General features: G+C 47.0%; 1 protein-coding gene across 8 annotated transcripts in view; it reads left to right on the top strand.

Moving 5' to 3' along the window:
• Window positions 1–141: 141 nt before the first annotated feature.
• Window positions 142–23,005, top strand: part of DOCK7 (dedicator of cytokinesis 7) — a gene marked incomplete at its 3' end in the record, with an annotated part of 96,903 nt that continues 74,039 nt past the window's right edge. For 4 of the 8 annotated variants that reach the window (XM_082766526.1, XM_082766525.1, XM_082766524.1 and 1 more), the window contains exons 1-4: window positions 151–328; window positions 7,526–7,631; window positions 21,392–21,567; window positions 21,762–21,830. In XM_082766526.1, coding sequence (XP_082622652.1) covers window positions 291–328; window positions 7,526–7,631; window positions 21,392–21,567; window positions 21,762–21,830 — 389 coding nt within the window. In that variant the 5' untranslated portion in view covers window positions 151–290. Of the gene's footprint in view, window positions 329–7,525; window positions 7,632–21,391; window positions 21,568–21,761; window positions 21,831–23,005 lie in introns of all 8 variants that reach the window. The other 4 variants (XR_014318057.1, XM_082766528.1, XM_082766522.1 and 1 more) reach the window with 4 other exon arrangements.

Here is a 23,005-nt window from a genome sequence, read left to right as displayed (position 1 = left end):
AAAAAAACCAAAAAAAAAAAACACGAGTTGGAGCCCCCTCTGGGTCCGAGCCGAGGGGTCGGGACCTTTCGGAGGGAGGGAGGAGGAAGAAGGAGGAGGAAAGAGGGCGAGGAGGAGGAGGAGGAGGGAAGAAGAGGAGGAGGAGGAGGGAAGAAGAGGAGGAGGAGGAGGAAAAAGGAGGAGGAGGAGGAAAAAGGAGGAGGAGGAGGAGGGCGCTGGGCCGGCTGCGCCGCTCGGGTGCGCGCCTCCTCCTCCGCCCAGCATCAGGGCCCCGGCCCCTCAGCGCGGCCATGGCGGAGCGCCGTGCCTTCGCCCAGAAGATCAGCAGGTAGCGGGGCGGCGGCACCGGGGCTGGCAGCGGCTGAGGCTGAGGGGATGGCTGCGGGGATGGGCTCCAGCCGCTGAGGGGAAGCCGGGCCCGGCGCGGCCCGCGGTCGTGTCCCCCCCCCCCTTCCCTCCCTCCCTCCCTCCGCCACCACCCTCCGTGCCGGCCCCGGGGGGCGCCGCCTGCCCCCGGCGGGGTGTGGGGTGGCCGGGCAGGGCTTGAGGGGCCGCGGTTCCCCCGCTACAAGCGGGTGGTGGCGGAGGGGGGCGGCGGGGGGCGGCTCTCCGGGAGGCTGCCCGCGAACAAAGGCCGCGCCGGCCGCTCCCGGGCGCCCCGCGGCGTTTCCCTGCCGGGCCGCGCTGCTGCAGCCCCGGCCCCGTGGGGAAATGGAGCCCCTGTGGGGGGCTATAGGGGCTATGGGGGGGAAGGCGGCTGGGGGCTGCTGCTGTCAGCCCCGTGGAGCCGTTTGATGCCAAGCAGCGCCGCGTTAGATGTTGTTGTTGTTAATATTTGAGGTTGCTGCGATTTTCCGTAAGAATTAGGCTTCCAGGTCCAGGTGGGAGCTGTGGGTTTTCCCCAGGCAGGCTTGGCCGGGGAGCCCCGTGTGCCCCTGGCTCCCCTCCCAGCTGGAGCTTGGGGCAGAGTTCAAGTGGGAGCCGTGGGTTTCACCGGGAGGCTGTGGGGAGAAGTGAAAAGAGGATCGTTTTTGTTCCACTGAGTGATAAAACAGCAGGTCCAGCCGGCTGCAGTTGCAGAAATCGTGATAGAGGCCACTGGAAAAGAAGCCGGTCAGAGGAAGAGGCTGGGAAGGAGGTAGAGGAGCAGCGTCCATCCCACCCCACGCAGGATCTGAAGGCAGGGGGGAAAACGCTGCTCCTCTCACACCTCTCTGCAGTTTTGGGTGTGCTCCGGCCAGGGGTTAACGTGGCAGGTCAAGGTCTGAGGAATGGAGAGGGCTGGATTCGCTGCCACACCATTCGAGCTGGGATTGTAGTCACAGGAATAGTCACATGAGAGACAAACCCTGGAAGCAGGAGCATTGGAGTCCCGCAGCCCCGGTGGGAAGTGAAATAAAAGGGCCCTGGGGTTAAATAAAAAGGGCCCTGGGGTCACCACCGTGGTGCTCCTTTCTTCTGCCTGTGTCAGCCTTGCTCGCAGCGCAGTCAGCTCATCACACAGCAGCATGGACACGTTCATTTCATGGGGTGGTGGCCGTCAGGGTTGCAGCTGTGCCACCATTGTGTACCTTTGCATCTAAGCCGCCTGGGGTGTTTTCAAGCCGACCAAATGGCAGCAGCGTGTGCGTGCGGGCAGGGGTGGGCTGAGTCCCACTTGTGGGCAGAAGATGCAGCCAGAGGAGCTCGGACTGAGCTGTAGCCCTCCTCATGCTGGCACAGAAAGTGCTGCTCTGCGTGCTCCTGTTCCCCAGGCTGAGAGATTGGGCTCTGCTCCCCAGCAAGCAGCGTACGGAAGTCCCAGGAGCTGCCTTGGTGGCTGCTGGAAGCCCTCCCCCGTTCTATTGTTTAAAGAAGAATAGATCCATCCCATATTCACGCTCTGCCCTCCGGTTTGGCTTGCTTGTTGAGGTAGACATACCATTTGTCTTATTCACGGGAAATGGTCATGCCGCTCTTGGTCTGGCTGAAAGTGTGTAATTCAAATGGGATGGACTGCAGGTCCCTGAAGGTAAATTACTTTAAGGCCTGTGTACCAAAGAGATGCAAGTCCCTAAGCTGGTTATTACAGTAGAAACGAGACAGGAGGTTGGCTGTTCTGCTTCTTAGAAAGACCACAGATGCGGTCTTCACGACACTGATTTACTGCCTGTGCTCTCTTTAACCAGTGTGGTGAACCTCAAGGGTGCACGCAGGACTCCGGGGTCGGGTGGTGGCTGTTTGTTACTCCTGGCACATTTAAATGTTAGGGTTAGCAGCTATCAGTGACTCCTGCAGCAGTTTGAAAAAACCTTTTGAAGGCAGCCTGTTAAAAGATACCTTTCTGACCAGGTCAGGCTGCTTTTTTATTGGAAGGCTTCAAACCAGAAGAGATTTTTAGCTTGAACTTTGCCCACCCCATGTACTTATTCGTTCTTCTTTACCCTATCAGAAGAAACTCTCAAGTTAAACTTGCCATAAAGGGGTAAACAATACCTGAAATCTTGCCTGAAATTGTTAATTTTTAATTGAAAATATATTGTTAATGATTTTTTTTTTATTAAACTATTGGAACATCCTTCTGGAGTATCATAAGACTTCTGTAGTTGCTTGTACGCTATTTTTTCCATCCCTGTGTAAGAACAGACGTGTTTCTACGTAGTGCCTCTGTTCAGCTCATATGGTTTTTGAGGGACTAGAAGGATTTAGCAGAAGGCAGGATCCTCACCAGCCAGGTGAACTACGAGCATTAAGAGCTTTCAGTAAAAGCCAGACAAGCACCATTGTGTTACTCTTGAGCCAGCTAAGCTGCCTCACCAAGGGCTGAGTGTTTTGTCTGAGTGCTGCGTGCGGCCCCTCTGGGGCTGTGCTGTCCCCTACATGTATCCCCTTTCCCTTATCCCCATATTTTTTCTGGTTATGGTGTCGCATGTGAAATGGGATGTGGAAGCAAAACCTCCAGAAAGGTCAGTACCGAGTTCCTCAACGTCCCAGGCTCTGAAGCAGGCTGGATCCCAGATCTCCAGTCTTCCCAGGGGCCTGCAGGGGAAAGGACCTGCAGATTTGGTTGGAATTCATACGAAGAGAAAGGAAAAATCTCTCTTTCAACATCACGCAGCATACACAGCTAGGCAAATGAATGCAGCCTTTCATACAAGTCCCTGTTTCAGTGCCCTCGCGTTGCTCATGAGCCATCTCGAGACTGGGCGACGTAGCCCAGAGCTGCTGCTTCAGTCAGACCATCGCCATTCTGAAGGTGTCCATCCTTGGAAGAGTTTGTTCTTCCTTCCCTGCTCCCTGTTTGTGGTTGATCAGGGTCCTTCTGACCTCTCATAATGCACCTGCCTTACCTTCGGTTTTGCCATGCCTTTCAGCCTCACGCAAAGCTGTGTGATTTTTACTGGTGTTTTTTATTCTCCTGCTGAGGATTTTCACCTTTCCTGTTCCTGGCTTCTGGTGGCATCGGGAGAAAACACTTTTCACCCTCAGGTTGCCCCCAGGAGCTTCTGCATGAAGGGGAATCACTTGGAGCTGCATGGCACTGCTGCCTGGGGCCGCAGTCCTCAGCCGAGCCCTGCCTGGAAGGAGCTGGCCCTGCTCTCGTGTCATAAATGATCCAGAAATTTCCCACCTTCCCGAGGTTTCACATTGTGTATGGACAGATTTCTGGCATCCTCTTGGCTTGTTGTCTTTATGCCCGTGCTTTGAGGGCAAAACTCTTGTATTTGGTACATTCGGAGCTAGTGCCTCATTTCTGAGAAGCTCCCTTCACGCTGATGGGGTACTGCAAGAGGAGCCTCGGGAAGGCTAAATGTACATTTGTACATTGGGCTCAGCAGGGTGCTCGAGCACTCTGTTCTCCCCCTTTGTCCAGATGCCATTTGCGTTGTCAGAACGCTTTCACAGATAATTAAAAGTCTTTTTAACAGGAGCTTCTTCCCTCTTCTCCAAAAGCTGCGTTGCTGGCCCTGTTCAGCTGCTGTGGATGTCTCGTGCTGGAGTCAGCGGTGCTCTGCGAGCCTTACGGAAATCCCCGGCTGCTCGGTGCAGGCAAGAAGGCAGAGCAGCTCCTCTCTGAGGCTCAACTAGCGCTGCTGCTTTGGCCTAGGCTTCCTTGTTTGTCTTTAACGTGAGCCCTGAAGGAGTTCTGGAGGATCCAGTCCTGTGGTTTTCACAGTCGGGTCTCCTGGGAGCTCAGCCTAGGGGTGATCCTTTCTGCCTAAATACCCAGATGTTGTCAGGAGAGCACCACAGGTCGCGTTGTACGGTGACTGCTGCTTTAACCAGTGTTAAGGAAAAAGGGAACATGTTGTTGTTCATCTTCTCTGCCAATTAAAAACCCACACTCACCCGCAGCACTCATCGGGCAGGGTTTTTCCTCCCCTTCAGATTGTAAATCAAACCCATTCTGCTCGAAAGGAGAGGAAGTCACTCCGGAGGAAGCAGAGCCTTTTGGTTTCGGAGGGAGGCTGCGTGCAGGGCACGGCAGCTCGGGGCCAGAGCTCTCCCTCGTGCACCACGCCGTGGACCTGGTGACTCACAGCCTGGACAGAGCCGTCTGTTGGAAACAAGAGACTTCCACAAAGTGTATGGAAAAAGAACGATGTCTCCTGCTACATGGGGGCAGGAAAGCTGAGCGTTTTCACAGAGGAGTGAGAAGTGACAGCTGTCGCTGCATGGCAGTCAGTCGCTGGACACTGAGTGAGCACTGAGTTGTGCTAACATCCAAGCCTGAGTGGAAACCCATTGCTAAGCTCCATTTGGGGCAAAAATTGCCAGCTCTGTTTGACCTGTGTTATTTGTTTCTGTGAAAGGGAAAAGCTCCTAAACCCTCGAGTGGCACAACCCAGCATCCAGTGTCAAAAGGATGCTAAGGTCCTTGCGAGGTCTCGGTGAGCCTTTCCTTGGGAAGACAAGAAAAACTGATATTTCCAGTACGTTTCCTAAGCTAAAAACAAAAAGGAACATCTCTTGGTTTTGGCAGGGTGTGAGCCACATAAAAGCAGGAATATTTTTGTGTGCAGCGAGGAAGGACAGACGTGCAAACCAATGGCTTCACTTCATTCGCGGCTCTGAGCGCTGAGAAAATGACCGGTCGTGTTTTGCTGTATAAGCCAGCTCCAAGGGGATTTTTTTTTCCTCTCCTTTGTCTTTTTTTTTTCTTTTTCCCTGTGTGAACCACATGCACACACAATAATTAACCAGTGAAGGAGGTCAGAAAGGAAGTGACTGGGGAAGGCGTGCTTTAAACATAGAGACCCTGGGCTTCGCGAGACCGCGGGCTGTAATTAACTGGAATGTTTGTCTAAGGATCCCAGGTTACATGCTGAATATAAGACAGCTATTAAAGAGGCAGTTTTTTATGTGTCCTTTTAATTATCAGGAGCTTTAATGGCTCTTCTGTTCCGCCAAATGGATTTTTTGTTCAGCTGGAGACTATTTGGAGATTTATTTCTTTTTTCTGGTTGCATTCGGCGTACCCAAGTTGGTGTAGGAAGCCTAGCTTCTAGTTGTAATGGAAACAACGTTTAGGGTTGTACTCTAACGTGACCTACTGGTCATGAATAGGTGGCACTCCTCATGGACAAAGAGATTTTGGAGATGGAGGAGAGGAAGCCACCTGTATTACTGCTGATGGTGAACCCATGCGATGAAGCCACGAAGAACCCATCCTAAAATTTGTCAGTTAAGATGTTTGCTCGACAGAAAAGGGTTGGGTTGGTTCTGCAAAGCACTGGGCAGGCCTCACCTGGAGTGAGCGATGGGGATGAAGCAGAGCGTTACGAGGCCAGGCTGCCAGCTGGACCACAGGGCTCTTGGACAGAACCGATGACATTGCCACAAAACCAAGCATAAATACACTTGGTGTCTTGATTACATTAGAAGGTGGCTTTTAAGCATCAGAAGCATGGTGCTTTCCAGCAGTTCAGTAGGTTTGTGAATGCAGTAGTACAGAAAGGTAACTGGCAGGGTCTGTGGATCGGACTGTGGGGTTGGAGTGAGGTGTAGGAAGTCCTGGAAGCACCCATCAGGAATCTGAGGCCTGGCCATAGCCACCTTGCTCACGTAGGCAGGGTTTGGTTGCTCGTTTTGAATGCTAAAGGGGGGAGCATCAGGACTTGGGGGTAATGATGCCAGTCATGGTCACACTGGATGTTGTTCAGCTAGGACTTTCTGTGATTCATCCTTGCAATAGTCCTCAGGGGAACTTCTTGTGTTCCTTGAGGTTTTTAATGGGACGCCAAGATGAGCAGCCATCGACGCACAGCACACGGGAAGAAGCCGGGCTGAGCAGTGCCACCCCTGGGTTTTACAGCATTTCTCCCCCTTGGGCATCAAGAGACCTTCCTAGCAAGGATGATGTTGAGCAGCGGGATCGCAGCCATGCAGACTCATGCCCCTGAGCAGCGCTGTCGTCGTAGCTGAGCTTGCTTCTCCTCCAGTTTGGGGTAAAACACAACTGTAGGGGAGTGAAGGTGCATTGACAGGTCCCAGCTGGGCCAGAAGAAAGGACAGAGAACCTCTGGACAGGCACGTTGGGTCCGTAAAGAGCTGCTGCGTGCAGGAGGAGCCTCGCCGAGCAACCAGCGTGGGGAGGGGGTTGGTCAGCAGCTTTACAGCAAAATGGTTTTGTGGGGGAAGAATCCGGGCTTTGGGCTTCGCTTTGAAACAAAAGCGTTTGTGCCGAGGCGAGCTGCGGCGCGGCACGTGGCTGCTGGCATTTCCCTCTCCGATGTGCTGCTTGCTGAGGGCTTCCCTCGCTGGCTTTGCCCCGAGGTTGTGCTTTCACTGGTGCATGTTTTACTGGGGGAAGTGAAAACCTCAAGAGAGGCTCTGGATGTGTTTCACCCTCCAGCCGTGGGATGACTGACGTGTGTTTCCCCTCCCTGGTGAGAAAAATTGCCCGGCATTGGGATTTCTGTCCGGTGGAGGGCACAAGGCATTGTGTGCCCTGCTAGTTGCATATCCAGTCACCAGTCCACTGCTGCCTTTTCTTTGTGAAAAGGGAAAGGTTTTTGTGGTGACCCAGCCGCTGTTTCCCCTGTGCTGGTCCCGTGGCATGTCAGCCCACCCTGCTGCGGAGCTGAGTGCCGAAGGGGCTGGGTGCTGGATGGGAAGGGGCTGCAGCAAACAAGAATTAGTGAGGGATGAGAAAGAGAGAGCAGAGCACAGGAGCAGATGTGTGGCCGGGCTTGGAACTGCTAAGGGGTATCGAGAGCCCTGGAGGAGAGCTTGCCTTGGTGAGAATCAGAGAGAGCCTGCTGGGAACACATCTATTTGTGCTCAGTGTCCTGTGTTTTATTGCCATGTGTGTGCACAAAAGAGCAGTTTGCAAAAGGAAAAAAAAAAATGCACTTGCTGTTAAGAACATGGATGTGGAGCCTTGCAGTAATTCTGTGATTCTCCAGGAGTTTAATACACGTGGTCTGGTGATGCTCTTACTCCAACCAGCGCACTGAGGGCTTGGTTTCACTCCAGCAGCAGAGGAAAATGGTCTGTGTTGTAATTCTTTTCCAGAGATGACGTTGTCCCTGTCTCGTTTCAGAACCGTAGCTGCTGAAGTCAGGAAGCAGATCTCAGGGCAGTATGGAGGGTCTCCCCAGCTCCTCAAAAACCTCAATATCGGAGGCAGCGTCTCTCATCACACAACTGTAAGTAACTCTCGGAACACGGGAGAGTGAAAGAGATGTGCACAGTTTGATTATCGTTTGAAAAGAAAGTTCGGGGTCTGTTGACAGGTTGTTGACCTAAGCTGATAACACCAAGGGAAATAATTCTGTGTAGAAAAATGCTAATTTTGGAGGTCTGTGTCCTGCGAATCACTTGGTGTGGTTGGGAGTTCATGTTCCTGCAGAAGCTTTGTAGGACTCAGGGGCTCCCTTGACCAGATCTTGGTTGCTTTATCCCAGAGCAGCTTGCACTGGACATTAAATTCCACGTGCACATCTCGGTCTCCCCACAAAGAGCTCCTTGCAAGCTCGTGCTCTTCAGGTATCTGTGTTCTCATCATTCTCAAGTTTGGGACCACAGTTACGAGGCTCATGTGGTCTTCAGAGGAATTTAAAATGTTATGGAGAAAGTTTGAATGTGGTCATTCTTTGGGAATGTGTATTTATTCACGTGTTTACAGTCCCCTTTCAAGAGTGGCTGAAATGTAGGTGATGTTGTGAGGTTCACCCTCTCTGAAAGTGCATTTCCTTGCACGTCCTCCCAGTAACCTTCAAAACTTACTCAGCATGGTGGTATAAATTTCAAGCAAACTTTTTTCAGGCTGGAACTGTATTTTTGGAAGCATTACTTGGATTTGGGTTGTTGCTCTGGGTCGTAGCAGTTTCTTTTGCAGCAGTCACTTCGAAAACAAATACTGTAGCATCTCGCTTTCTTCAGAGAGGGGTGATTAGATCAGGCAGTGCTGGAAATACGCCCTGAATTTGATAATCTGTACAAGCATTCTGAGGTTACAGGAGTTCTTCTCTCATTTTGGGGTAGTGTCCTGCAGAGTTTCATCAGTTCGTATGCTGCTGTGTCCCGTGTAATGCGTTAAAGCTCTCTCCTCCAGAAGACACACGCATCCTTAAAGCTGTTACCATCTCAGAAGGGATCTCGAAGACTAACTTGACCTCTAGTCAACTAGAATGACTTCGCTGCAGGCTGCAAGTTCATCTTTGAGGAGATAGGGCTGTGCTGGAATAGCTGGGGACTGGAGGGGCTGGAATTGGTGTTGATTCCCCAAACATCACCTGTGTCCAAGAAGACCAGAAGGCTGACACTGCTGTGTGTGCAGCCTCAATGCTGTGAGCACAGAGCAGGAGGGGTTAACGAGCGCGGTGTGTCCAGCTAGTGCTTTATGACAGCAGTCTCTGCAGGGGTGTGGAACGATAAGGCAAAGCCCTGACTTTGTGGATCTGACTATCTTCTGCATAATCCAGTCATTAGGGAAAAGGGAGGCACTGCAGCATGGGGCTGGGTGGAGCGCTCTGCGTCACACGCCCACTTCCCTGCAGCAACAGGTAGCTGAGGAGCAGGCAGCTGCCCCTCAAGGACCCACTGGAGTCCATCCCACAGACTTCTGGGCCTCACTGGTCTCACACGTGGTCTCACCCAAGAACAAGTTGGGTGAATTGCCCTTCTGCTGCCCATTGCTCTCATAAAGCTGGATCTCCTCGGTGTACCTCTCCAAGCTGTCCTTCAGCCAGAAGATATTATTGATTTATTTTTGATAATTATTATTCATCGGTTGTATTGCCTTTTCTCCATGAGTCATCTCTTCCACTTTTTCTTTCTACTTCTAGTCTTTTCTGTTCTGCCAGCATCACAGTGTGCATGCTCAAAGCTTCAGTCCTGCTGATCTGCACATACAATTCTTCATGCAGATCTGATTTATCAGTCACAACATTGTCAGCCCTCTCTTGGCTTCTCGTGTCTCTCGTTACCCTGTTGCTGTTATGTTTCCTGGTAAGTCTACGCAAGAATTTCTAAAAATCCTGGCAAAGGTCATGCTAACTGGAAGCAGTCTTTGAACCTTCCCTATCAAACCGCCTTGTGTGACGGCTGATGGGATTAGCTGCTGGTTTGTCATATTAAATTCTGTGCTGAGCAGAGATGCTTTCAGAAGTACAATTAACATGGAGAGATAGTTTGTAGGGGATTTTCTGTAGGAGAAGTGTGTTTAGGCAAGCCATGAATCTCTGTCCTGAGGCTGCATAGTATGGCAGAGGTTTCCTTTAAGGAACTTTGGGTTAATTTCTCTCCCTTAAGCATCATCAGCATCTGCTGTTCTTGCCTGTTCTGTTTGATAACAAACATTTTGCAGAGAGAAAGCATTACTGCTGTTAAACTGAAATAGCAATTTGCTGTGAAGTTCAGAAGTTTGTGTCATGAGACTGGCACGGTGAAGAAATGGAGGGCCCTGGGTCTGCATGGCAGTTCTGCATAGCCGTATGGGTTTAAAAGCCCCCAGTAGGATTCGTGGCGTGGGTTTACATTTTAATAATGCAGTGATGGAGTTTCAGATGGATATGCCCACAATGGCATCAAGTTGTACTGCTGAGTGTGTGACACGGACCTGGAGGACTCGTAGAGGTAAAGCAGATGTGGTGTCTCCTATCCAGTGCATCTTGCTCATCATCCTGAGCATTTATGTGGATAGATGAGTCCAGATGAGGTCACACCACTGAGGCTCTGCTGGGAGTTGCCAGCAGCAGCTGCTTTTGGTAACACGTCTGTGAGTCTGGTGTTATCTGATCGTATCCAGTGTGATGTAGGCATCTGTAAGCAGAAATGTGTGGTTTTGTGAATGAAGGGCCGAGTGCTGCATGTGCCTGGCCCTTCTGTTTCTTGCTGGTTGAAGCCAGTGCAGGAACTTTTCACACTCAACAGACTTGGGTGTGGTTGAACCCGGGATAAATGCAAAAACTGTCAGCTGAATTTTAGCAAGTCTCTTTCCTTTTGCTTCACAAGCAACAGCCAAAATGCTGCCAGAACTGTTTCTAATTTTGTATCTGGTGGAGCTGGAGAAGAGATGCTGCTTTTGGCTGACTGTACAGGAGCTTGCAATTTATTATTGTCAACCTCCGCCCTTCTGCCACTTTGAGAGCAGCTGAGTTTAATTGTATGTCCCTCAAACCACAAGTACAGGTCCAAAGCCTTCAGAGGCCTTTCCTGTGTGCCCTGACATGCTGAATGGATCTCACAGGACGCAACCTTTGCAGCATGGAGCTTTTCTTTTTGAAATCCAGAAGAGGAGGCGCTGACAGGTTGTTATGGAGAAATAGGAGCTGGCGAGGTCTTAGTACGATGAAGGAGCTTTTATTTTCTGAAGGTACTTCTGCAAGTCCCTCTAAATCCACTGGCATGTAGAGTGTGTGTTTACACCTTGCTATTTGGGTTCAGGATCATAAGCCACGGGCCGTGCTCGTCTTCCGTGCTTTGAGAAGTTTGGTGTTCCCTTGCAGGAGCCTGGGCTTCTCCAGCTCCCACTGAACAGCTGCTTAAGAGCAATTTATGGGACTGAATTCACTGAAAACAGAGATCTTTTGCTTCCTTTTCAAAGAATTCCCCAGCATCTTGCAGGACGGGATATTTACTTTGTTTATTTGATGAACCGGACTGTTTACTACGGGCTATTATAGTCCCTCGTGACTAACCACTTTCATTTCTATTCAAGTTTGTTTTTTCTGTTGAGCAACTCCTTGTGCTCCGGTGCTTGTTAACTCTGCCTGCTGACCCTTGCACCTCTCCTTTCTGCCGAACGCTGCGGTGTGATGGAGCATCTGAGGATGCTGCAGTGCTTTTACCTGGATGCAGCTGGGTGGTTGGGCAGCGGTCAGACTGCCATTAGCTGCTGGTGGAGTGACTCAAAGCTTTCTCAGCATCCTGATTTCTCTGTCTTGGGCTGCTGTTTAATGGCTGCCTGTTGTGCTGCTCTGGTTTAAGAGTAGAGTTTAGGACTGTAGCTGCAAATGGGCCCATACTCCAATTTTCCCCTGTGTTTGCTGGCCTTTCATGAGAGCAGACGATGTTATCAAAGGACAGAAAATAAGCACTAGGTACATGGGCTTCTCTTCCTTTCCTGATATGTAGTTGGGCTGTTGTCTTGTTCTGTGTTCTGCAACTGTTGTTGCTTGATGACACTGATATTTTTAAACACAGCCAATGACTTGTAAAATCTTGGATTTCTGAGTGCTAAACATAGTCATTGATGTGTTTTTGGTGGTTGTCCGAAGGTTGACTTTTTTTCTCCAAAAAAGAAATTTTTCATTTAAAAAAAACACAAGCCCTCTAGCGATATATTTTAATTAGAAGACCAGCGTTTCACAGAACTTGCAAAGAAGCAGGAGGTATGTATAATCAATAGTTTTACAGCAAAATGACAGCTGTTTCCAAAGGACTAGAGGTGATATTTCCTATCTGCTGGTGTGTGTTATTGCAGAGCTGAGCACTGCTAAGAGGAGGAACACTGGTGTGAGAAATGCTAATTAGTTGGGGAATAAAGGGGGGCTGGATTCTTGGACATGATGTGATTCGACCACGCATCTGAGCTGCTTTCAGCGCACCATTTTCTTCATGTACAATAAAGGTGCTGACATTTATGTATCTTTGTAAAGCACCGCCAGGTTTATGGGCATTGTTAGGGCTAATTGAAGCTTTGTCGCGGGTTTATTGGATGTCAGGCTTGGGTTCTGTAAGTGCAAAGATAGTATCTAATTATTAAATAAGAGAATATGGTGTAATTGGATATTTCCATTGTTTATTTTAGCGTCATTTAAGAGAAGAAGAAAAGATAATTTATGCAAACGAATGGAAAACACTGCAAGGGAAAATCTGACAATATCCTATGCGGGATAGAAAAGGGCGTTTTGAAGTGTTCAGAGCCAAGTAATTTTATCACCAAAATTACTAAAATGAAAAGGAAAATGAGCCAAGTCTTAATGTTCTCTCAAAGCTGATTAAGGCTTAATAGTGACTCCCATTATATGTATTTCCTGGAGGTTGTGCCCTGCCTGGCTGAATGGTCTGTCCTCAGCAGCCAGGGGAGGATGGGAGAGGCATCCACATCCTCTTCCCTGCCTCCTCCCACTGGGGCTTGCTCACATTTAACTCTGCTCTGGTGCAGCCGCTTTCTTTAGTGAACCCAAACTGCTAGGAACTGGTTATGGGATCAGCAGAGAGTCCTGCTGCAGGAGTTGAGCTTTTTACATAGAGTTGGTGAGCCTGGTGTTCACGGAACGGCTGCTGAGACTCGTTTGTCTGCAATAATTTAAGCAGTTTAAACATTAGCAGAGATAACTAATCTTAACTAAATGCTATTACACCAAGTCAGTTCACTTACTTACAGGAAGCGTTACGACAGGCCTGCTAAGAAATACTCAGAATCTAAAAATGCAATTAAATCCTGGTCTTTGTTTATTCAAGTTCGTTGTGACACATCCTCAGGAGCAGAACAGCCAGCTCTGAGCAGTGGAACAGGAGACCCGAGGCTCCCAGAGCATCGTCAGTCAGCAGTTTGGCCGGGTGCTGGTGCTTCCTACTGGCTTCCCCAGGAGCTCAGGACAGCGTTGAGATGTTGTGCCCATCCGTACCCAAAGCATGGTTCGTTAGCTGATGCTTCGCTCCCCACAAATGCAAACCAGCAAGGTCCGGAGGGATCTGGCTGTGCTGCTCTGATGTATTGTTTCTGCCAAACGTCTGTGAGTTTTCTGCAGGCTCTGGTCAAACTGTGCTTGATTTTTTCATCTCTTTGAGAAGAGAGCTTTGATGTTTCCTTTGTCTCGGTTTCGGGGCTCTCGGTTTCGGTGCAGTTTATCAGAGGGTAGCGATCTCTTTCAGATCTGTCTCAGCACTTGCATTTTCTATATCAAAGTCTTTCCGTTCTTGAAATACTCCTGTGGTGAAATTACATAAATCTTAGTCATCAAAGAAGGTACTTTCTTCTTACCCGTCCTTGGAGGTATAGCTCGTGTTTTCTGTATTTTGTAAGAAGCTGCTTTGGTATTCCCAGATAACTAATTAATCTCTGATTAATATTTCTATACCCTAATGGCTCCTTACAGCCAATTATAATAGCAAATAACCTGGTGATATTTGTACATAAAACTTCTGACTGGTTTTGAGACTGGGTGTTAGTTATACATAGGATCCTCTTTAGATAGGTATTAGGTATATTTACAGATATTTTCTTTCATTAGAGGCTTTCCACATTTCAAGCTTTGTGACATTATACGAATTTGACACCAGTTACAGATCATTGGTCTTGTCTGTAAAAATAATCCAAAACTCGATGGTAAGTGCCTGTAGAAATTTTTGCCTACAGAATGCTTACAGAAACTTTTGAGGGAATTTAATAGATATTTTTTCCTTTGCACGGAGGAAAACTGATTCATGATTTACAACAGTGTGCCTTAAATATCACTGAATTTCCTTAAGGAACATAACCTTCATATTCTTTTACACAAAGGTCATTTTCTCAAACACATTTTCAAGCAAAATGTATTTTTTTTTCTAGAGAGTTTCTATCTATCCTAGACCAGTGTCTTGAGTAAGATGAAGATATCCTTTATTTGAAGAAGATTCTTTGTTGGACCAAGTGGACCTTAGCTTCACCAGCAGTAGTACGTTTGCAGTTTGAAATAAAGGACTTTTTAATCATCTATTCTCTGTAGTATTTACATATTTCAAAACACCATGCAAAAGAAATGCTGAGGGCAAAGCAGGAGATAGGAAGCTGCATTCCAGAGGCAGCCTGCATGCATGTGGTAGGGACTGCATTTTCTGGCTGAGGAGGTGTCATCCTCTCTGAGGGTTGGTAGCCAGCTGTGGTTGATGAAAAGCAGAGATTGCCTAGGAATCTCCTTAGCTCATTTGAATATTTCCATATATTACAAATGCAGCTGAGAATTTAAATGCAGGAGTTCTCTGTGCTCACCAGTCATTAGGAATATGAAATTAGGTGTATGGATTTTCTTGAACTGCAGCAGTGACAAACGACGATTCTAAGAAAATGGGATTCTTAGAATTTGAAACCAGGGATGACCATTTTTGGAGTAAGTGTTACAGCAAAGCAAAATGTAGTTTACACAAGCAGAACATGTTTTTTAATTCCTTGAGCATTGTCAGTGGTTAATATTGCATTGCTCATGTTTCGGAACCTCTTAGATTAACTATGGCCTGTAGTTTGCAATTAAAACCAAACCAGATGTCTCTGTTTAGCAAATATACTTAAACCCTTACCTTCTCTAACTTGCCTGCAATTTTTATTTTTTTTTAGCAGCACATTTCCCATATTCCCAGATTTACACCGAGTCCTTTCTGCGGTCCATCAGATAGATTTCTTGCCTGCTCCTGCAGCTCTCTGAGATACCAGTGTGCCTTTCAGGGGGACTCTGCCTAACAGGAGCAGGCCATCTGCATTCCTGAATGCTCCGCAAGGGAAGTGCCTGTTTGCCCTGGAGACCCAGCGATAGCTCAGAGGAGGCTGGGGCTCAGCTTTGAAATGCTAATCCGTTTCTTCTGTCCTTCCAAGATTTTGCCCAGGGAGGCTGTGGGTGGGAAGTTGGTATTAATTTAGAATTTGAAGCTTTGGCGCAATCTGCTGCAGTTTTAGCACATTATAAATTGTTTAATATTTAAGGCAGTATTGAAGTTAAGGTGGAACTTTGTCCTACTTTCAAAATTACCAAGAATTACCCTGATTTTGAAAAAGTGCCAAGTAAAACTAGTAGTCAGGATCCTCCTCGTGATGAGGAGCTCTGCGAGGTTAATTTTTCAAGGTCCCTTATCATGTCCGCACATGATAAGGAAATTTTACTCCCACACAGGAGACACAACCCTCCAGTCTTTGCCAATATCGTTTTTACAAGGCCCTAAGTTGTACTGTGATCCTCAAAGACAAATGCAGACTGGGTCTGTGCCCCTGGAGAGTAGGAAAAAAAAAAAGGAGAAAAAGGAAAAAAAAAAGAAAATTGGTCTTGGACTGGGACACGGGGAACTTGGGTTCAAATCCCTGTTTTGCTGGATGCGTCCTGCCAAGCCATCGTGCCATAACCAATTAAAATGCTGCTGTGACCCCTCATGAGAATGAGCATCTTGGGAGGGTGAGTAGGGGAGGGAGGAGGAAATGAGAAGGAAATTGTGATTTTCATGGCTGTGTTGACATATGCTAGCAGGAAGTCTGCAAAATCATAGCTGGACTTGAGTGTGTGTCCCACAAGACTACCCATGGTGCTCTGTATGATATGCGTGAGTTAGGCAACAAACTGTTGGAATAGGGTCTAGAAATGAATAGGGTCTAGAAATCTCCCCTCTGCCCTGCTGTTTGTGCAGGGAGAAGTTAGGTTCAAGTCCCTTAGACAAAAATCTGAATGCCTGTGGGCATCAGGCTGCACAGCAGTGATCTATACAGGCTGTTTTCAGTGCTACAGTCACTGTCTGTGAGATGGAGATGGTAATTTTCCCTTCTTCTGCCCTTGCTGCTGCTGTGATCCCTTACTGGGCTTCTGTGCAGTCCTCAGGACAACAGACCTTAATTTTTTAGGTACTAGCCTAGATGTAATTGCTTCATTAAGGAAGCAAACTGGAGGGGAAGGTTGTTCAGGCAAGGGCCCATAATGATGGCTAATGAAATGGTAAGCTAATTAAATACTTCTCCTTTGGTCATTCCTTGAGCGTGATGGAAAAGTGCCTTGATGGAAAGTGTCCCTGCTGCCTGGTCAGTGCTTGCCTTGTCCTGCACGCCGCTGGCTGCTGCTGTCCCTGTCCCTGCCAGCCACACCAGGCCGGCACCTCAGGGTGTCTCTGCCCTTTGCTTCCTATTTTTTGCCGTCTTGGTGGGGCAGAAAAGGCCACGAGCCTTATAGCGTGGTGCCCCAGGTGCAGAGCTCCTTGTGTGTTAGCCCTTTTTCCCTGCAGCTCCTGGGTGAGATGCGTGGCTGAAGTGGGAGCTCGCGTTATCTTCCGTGGGGTTTTGCCCTGTCCTCCAGCAGAGGTTCATGCCCTGTCACCAGGTTTGTGCAGGTGCTGCCTCTGTAACTGATGATGATGACATGGGTGCTCAGAAGAAGAAATAAATAGGAGGGAGACACATTTTGGCTAGTGGCGCACTAAAACTACAGCAAAATACTATGTTTACTGTCTAGAGAAGGACAAAGTCGATAGGAAACGAAATTTTATTTTCAAGCTTTTAAGGGGATATAACAGTGAAGAATAACACAGCCTTAAAGAAGAAAGCTTGACTGTCCCTGTTTCAGGAGAGTTATAAACCTTTGAAATAGGGTTTTGTAGTGCAACTACTGAGAGCCAGAGCTGCAGCAGCACAGATGGACATATGGAATACGTGCATTAAATAATTTATATAAGCCAAATCAATGGGGCTGGTGTATTAGTTAAGCCGACAGAGTGTGTGCCCTTGGTCAGATTAAGGATATTTACAGAACCATGGCTTGCAAGTGATGTTTGATTTGGGGTGATTGGGATGTGTAAGTGTGAAATATGGACTGTTTGATTTCTGCTGTACCAGCAGCTTACCGGTATGTCGTGTTGGGTGTTAGGTTGGCGAGGGAGCAGGCTGTGCCCCTCGTAGTCACACCAAGTGTCCCTTTTCCCCCTGTATAGTCCTATTGATTTCTGTAGCCCCAGAAGAGCTCTTGCTGTGAGTGAAGTGGCCCTAGGGATCAAGACTGAGTGAAAGCTGTGTTAAGGAATTATCTGAAAGTCTATCCAAAAATTGATCTTTAATTACAGGCTGTGCAAAATCAAGGAGTACTTTTTAAAAGAGCAATAATCACGATGCTGAGAGCAGGCTTCCCTTTGCATATTTTTAGCACGTATTTGCTGTTAACTTAAATCATTCTGTAGTCCTAGCTGAGAAGATGGCCAGAGCTCCTGCACAGCTTCAGTTTCTGGAGGTGCTTCCTAAAGCCTTGTTGGTGGGACCAGACACCCTGTGAGCAATTTCCTAAGAGCAGTGCTCTGGTATTCGTTCTCCTGCAAGGTGTAATTAGCGGGTTGGTAGGTGGACTGCCCACTGGCAGATACTTGACTGAAATTGTCCCTGTGTTATCTGGAGTCTGATGAAGAAAGAACATCTGCATATGGAGGAGGCACCTCTGCTGCTTTCTAGGAGCTGCCAGGGCGAGCTGAAAAGGCATTTTCTGGCGGCACCTAGCAAGATGGAGCTCTGTCTCCGGCCTGTCAGCAAACAGCAGTGTGGAATCACAGAACGGCTTGGGTTGGAAGGGACCTTAAAGACCATCCAGTTCCAGCCCCCTGCCATGGGCAGGGACATTGGAAGAGGACATCTCTGTAGCTCCTCGCATGTTCCCTGCATTTGTGCAGCAGCAGTTTTCAAAACCTTCTCATATGCAGCTGAAAGTGGGGCTTGGTATTGTGATAGTCTGGAGATCAGCCATACATCAGAATGATGCACAAGGGTAAGGACGAAACTCCCATATGCTGAGAACGTATCACAGTCATCTTAGGCCGTGGGAGTTGGCTGTTGAGGTAGACAAGGTCTGGAGACTCAGCGATGAGATAAAACAGGTTCTGCACCTTGGTTAGCGATGAAGCTGGGATGGTTATGTTGGATAACCTGGTCTTTATCTGAACTCATCTGACTCCTTCAGTGTGCGCCCTGGACCTGATGGATTTGTTTAAGAGTTTCAGACAGCTGATGCTTTGGCTAGGTTGCAGGTAATAGAAAAATAGCCTCTTGTATACTGTTCTTGTTCTTGGTCTCATCCACAGCTTCAGAGGGATGCAGGAGTGTGTAGCAGGATGGGCCAAGTTAAGCTGTCAGCAGTGAGCGGCCATCGAGGAGCTGTGGTGGTTCAGCTCAAACGCAGGGATGCCATTTGGGTTCACTTTCCATTTGGTGCGCTAGTTCATCCTTTTTTCCTCCTCCTCTTTCATCACTTCTTCCCCCACAAATATCTAAAGCTTAAAATAATGTGCTTGCCTTTTATCTGCCAATAGTCTGACACGAAGTAGTTCCTCTTCATAGCCATGAATTTATGTTTGGCCTGTTTACTCAGGTGCTAGACAGTATTTCTGGCTGCACAGATGGTGAGTCTAATACAGGCTTCTGGGTTTGACTTTTATGTTTGTTTACATCTTCATGGTACAATAGTTATCTGAAGAGACAAACTGGAAAATTGTGAAGTGTAACCTTGGGCCTAAAACTGAGGTGTACGAAGGGCTTGGAAATCCCTGGAGCCTGGCACTGCGTCGTCCCACTAGCACTGCTGCCATTTCGCTAGAGAGCCAGCTGGTTCTCCTTCTGTCAAATGCATCACGATGCTGCTGTTGGACAAATGAAATTTGGGTTGTAAAATGCCAGGAATTGGGAAAAGTGGTGCAGCTTTGGCAGTCCCTGCCCTGTGTCCGCTCAGTCCTGTGCAGCCTCTGCGTTAATACAGAGAGAATTTTTTACTTGTCTTCTGTATTTTTCTGTACTTAATCAGGGTATGAGGAAATGTGAAAGACCAGAGGGAATGAGGAAAAGGTGCCTCTTTATTAGCCTGGGAAAACGTGTAGGTAAATTAATACGTGCTGATCTAAACTTAACGTTTCCACGGTCAGTTCCGCTCTGCTGAGCCAGCCCACGAAAATGGTGGGTGGGCTCTGAAGCTGAAAGTGTGGAAGGGGGGTCAGCAGGAAGAGCAAAAGTAAGTCTTAAAATGTTAGAGCTTATAAATAGGGTGAGCCAAGCAGCTTTAAGGCACCCTGAGGGGCTCCCCCAGCCTGCTGTGGCACTGGACTGGCAGAGGGAGGGTCTGAGTGAGGGTCTGATTTTCCCACATCTCTGCCACCCCAAAGCTCTGTGGCCTTTGTCCAGTGATTTTGTTATTTTTGTCATCATTTACATGAGGTCTCCCTTTCTAAATTCTTACTCTTCTTTGGAGATTCAGTGGACTTGGTGGACTTTTCAGCTACTTTGTGTGCACACAAAGGATTGCACGCAAAGTAGTGGTAGTAGTATGTAGCAGCTCTTTGGAAAAAAAGCGTGCACTTCTAGCAATTCCTCAACAATGAACTGCCACACTTCACTGCTGTAAGTTTTGTCACTTGTCTTTGCCATGTGGAGCTGGTCTATCCACGTATAAAAAGAAACAAATAGTGTGAGGTGATGACATGTCGCCTGCAAAGTGGGAAAGAGCAAAGACAAGTTCTGCTTGCCTTGAGTTTTGCAGTTATAAAAACAGTTAAAAGTATGTGGTTTGTCCTTTGAAAAGTTCTGCAATTATGTATTTTCACTTTGTTTCCAAAATCAAAGCTTAGAAGTGGAAAAAGGTTGTGGGGTTGAAGTTAGATACACGATGATTACATTGCATCTCTTTGCACAGAAAGTAACGGTGCCTTTTACCTAAATTGCAGAAATCAATACTGGGTTTCTAGACATGTTTTATTCTACTTTTCTGTGTGAACCAGATTCTTATCAGGCATGAAATCATCTGGGCTAACTCACCTGACTTTGTTGGAGCCATGCCACCTTCCTGCTGAAGGTTTGGCCTTCTGTATTAGAAGAAAATTACAATATTCATTGAGGTTGGCTGTGGCAGGAGAGATTCTTTCAATACCTGCTGTGCTAGCCAAGTCTTTTTCCCTGAATAAAAAGTTCATTTATTTTAGAACTTTCTGGCAATAAAGTTTAAGAAGTAGACTTTTTAGGTTGAAATAACAAAATTTTTGAGAAGCATGTTTAATAAGAACACTTAGTACTTACTTTAAAAAGTCATCTCCAATAGAAGACAAGCCATGCTTACTGTTCCACAGAAATCATCTGGATGACAGGAAAGAGGAAGTAGTAGAGAACAAATTGCTGAATTTTGATGTGTTTTTGTGACTCATATGAAACCACTTAGTCTTGCTGGAACGAGCCAGGGAATTCTAGGAAAGCTGTCAGTTGCTGTAGAAACAGGTTCCTCAAAACTTGCTGTTAGTGTTTCATTTTCTTAGTGTCTATGTTTATGTGCAGCCTTATAGTATAATGTGCCTAAATCAGAATATGTATGTATCTATGTAGTATACATATGTAAAATCACAGTTATGTAATGTATATATTCAGTTTATGCAGATTTTTCTTAAGTATCTTAAAAAAAACACTTTTTTTCAGTGTGGTGAGATCAGTACATCCAGTGAAAACTGCTGCTGCTCTGCACGTGTGGTTGCTCAATCATTCCTCGTGCTTTGTGTGCCAGCTTTGTGCCCAGGAGAAGCTTTTTAAGCATCTGTTTCACTTAGAGTGGTGTCCCTTGTTGGTGTGGACTCAGTCATATTGGTGCACAAGGTCCTAACGTCAGGTAGAAGAGGTAGTTAAACTTGCACCATTGGTGGACAAACAGTGTGTTTTGTGATCCCCAGAGATGTCACTTAATTCAAAATAATGTTAATCTTCAGAATTCTGTGACTTCATGAGCTCCTAGTAAATCAGCCCATGCTTTGAATTCCTGTCTGTGGGCTGTGCCTGAGGGTGAAAGGGTTTTTTGCGTCTTGAATTAGGTTCCTTTTGCATCAGAGTAGCAGCATGGTAAGAAAAAATCCAAAGTCACACACACATGGGAAATGAAGTGTAATATTTGCTTTTGAGGCAAACTGATGAATTTCTTGAAAATAGAGGGAAATCTGTAGGTGGGTGTTTTTGTTGTTGTTTTGTTTTTGAGATTTTGATGATATGCATAATAGGAATATCTAGAGAAATAGCAGATAAAAGATAAGACATGAAAAACAGCATTATGAGATGTATTTACTAAGACTGCTACCACTAGGTTACCATAGGTAATCACTGGGGTTAATTATAGTCTGATTAAGTTTCCACAACAAGGCAGAAGAGCTGGTTTAGAAAACCAAGTAGCATGCATCCGTGTATTTTTTTCTTTCTCCTTGTTTTAAGACTCTTCCATTGCTCGTCTTTTCCCAGGTGCCACTTACAGAAGCTGTGGAGCCGGTTGACTTGGAGGAATACCTTAGTGCACACCCGATGCCAGTCGAGTCTGGCCCCTTGCGAGACTTGTTTGAGTTTCCTTCTGATGATATTGAGGTTGTGTACACCCCCCGAGAATGTCGAACGCTCGTGTCGGCTGTTCCCGAAGAGAGGTAGGAGGTGACAGCGTTGCAGCTCACCCAAGAGATTTAGTTGTTCCGCACTGGAACATCTGCAAGGCTGAAGCCTGGACGTCTTGTCCATAAATGCCTGAAACAGCAGATACAAACCTAAGGGAAAGCCAGTATGGTCAAAAGGCAGTATCATTTCTGTGATTTTACAATGTTTGTTTTTATTCTTTTAACAGTGAGATGGACCCTCATGTGAGGGACTGTGTAAGAAGTTACACGGAAGACTGGGCAATTGTGAATAGGAAGTAAGTACCCTGTGACATTTGTCAGCTTGATTTCATATTTCAAATTTTTTCAGGGTGGCTAACTGGTATGAGGAGGCTCAAAAATGGTTGACCTGGGTACTGATTTCATGTACATTGGCTTTTAGTTGCCCAGCTCAGCTGAACTGATGCTTTGTGTTCTGAAAATTGGATCTCATATACATCAAAACCCCTTAGGACAGTTTTGAAAATCTAGGCCATTTTCATCAACCGCAGCTCCTTTAGAACATAGGGAAACTAAGGAATGTTAAATTATTTTAGGGAAGTAAAATTGCTGTCATCACTTACTTCGTGCTTGCTTTCTTATGTTTTTAGCTCTTTAAGTTTTGTAAAGATGTAAGGTTCACGTGCAGGCACAAGCACCGTAAGGCACAGTATTCTGCCCTGTTTATTTGTTCACAAAGACACTTTGAGAAAGTATGTGGTTTAAAGAAATGATTGTTAATATTTAAACTATCACAATGTCTACATAATGAGTTAACTGTTTAGGCAGCATGCATGCATTGACTATTTTATGCAAATTAGCTGGAAAGTTTCTGAGTAGTTTTACTTTGAACATATACTCTCTCAGATGATTGAAGGTCTGATGACTTCAAGAGCTGTTGTCAAGGAGTAAGTGATCCATGTGATGTGCATCACCTAAAAATGACTTGACTATGGCTACAGCTCTGCCCTTGTGGCAGTTGCTACAATTCACTGGTTTAATGTTGTCCAGAGCACCACTCCAGGGGATGCTGAAGATATGCTCTGCGGTGCTAAGATGACCTAATAAAAATGTGGTTTGCAATCTCATACACACACACACACACACACACACACACAAAAAAAAAAAAAAAAAAAAAAAAAAGGAACCTGGCAGAGAGAGATGTTTTAGTAACTCCCAGCCAATGTGAGCAGTAGGCTTGGACACTGTGACCCACTCAGCAAGCACACGTCTCAGTTTCTCAGTGACTTTCACTGGTATCTGTAGTACCTGGCTGTGATTCCTGCACTGAGGAGCTGTAGTTGGAAACAGTAAAGCTTTCTGTCCTGTGTAGATCAACTGCAGGTTGTGGTTTGTGTCCACAGAGTGCAGGTAGAGACATCAGCATTGCCTGAGTGGGTTGAGGGTGTGTACTGGGGGATTGTCGCAGTCAGACTCTTACCCCTTCAGAAGA

This window comes from Aythya marila (assembly GCF_965140915.1).
Source record: "Aythya marila genome assembly, chromosome: 8".
Lineage (NCBI taxonomy): Eukaryota > Metazoa > Chordata > Aves > Anseriformes > Anatidae > Aythya > Aythya marila.
Note: the sequence above shows the minus strand (reverse complement) of the source record. Positions and strands in the feature narration are given on the sequence as shown.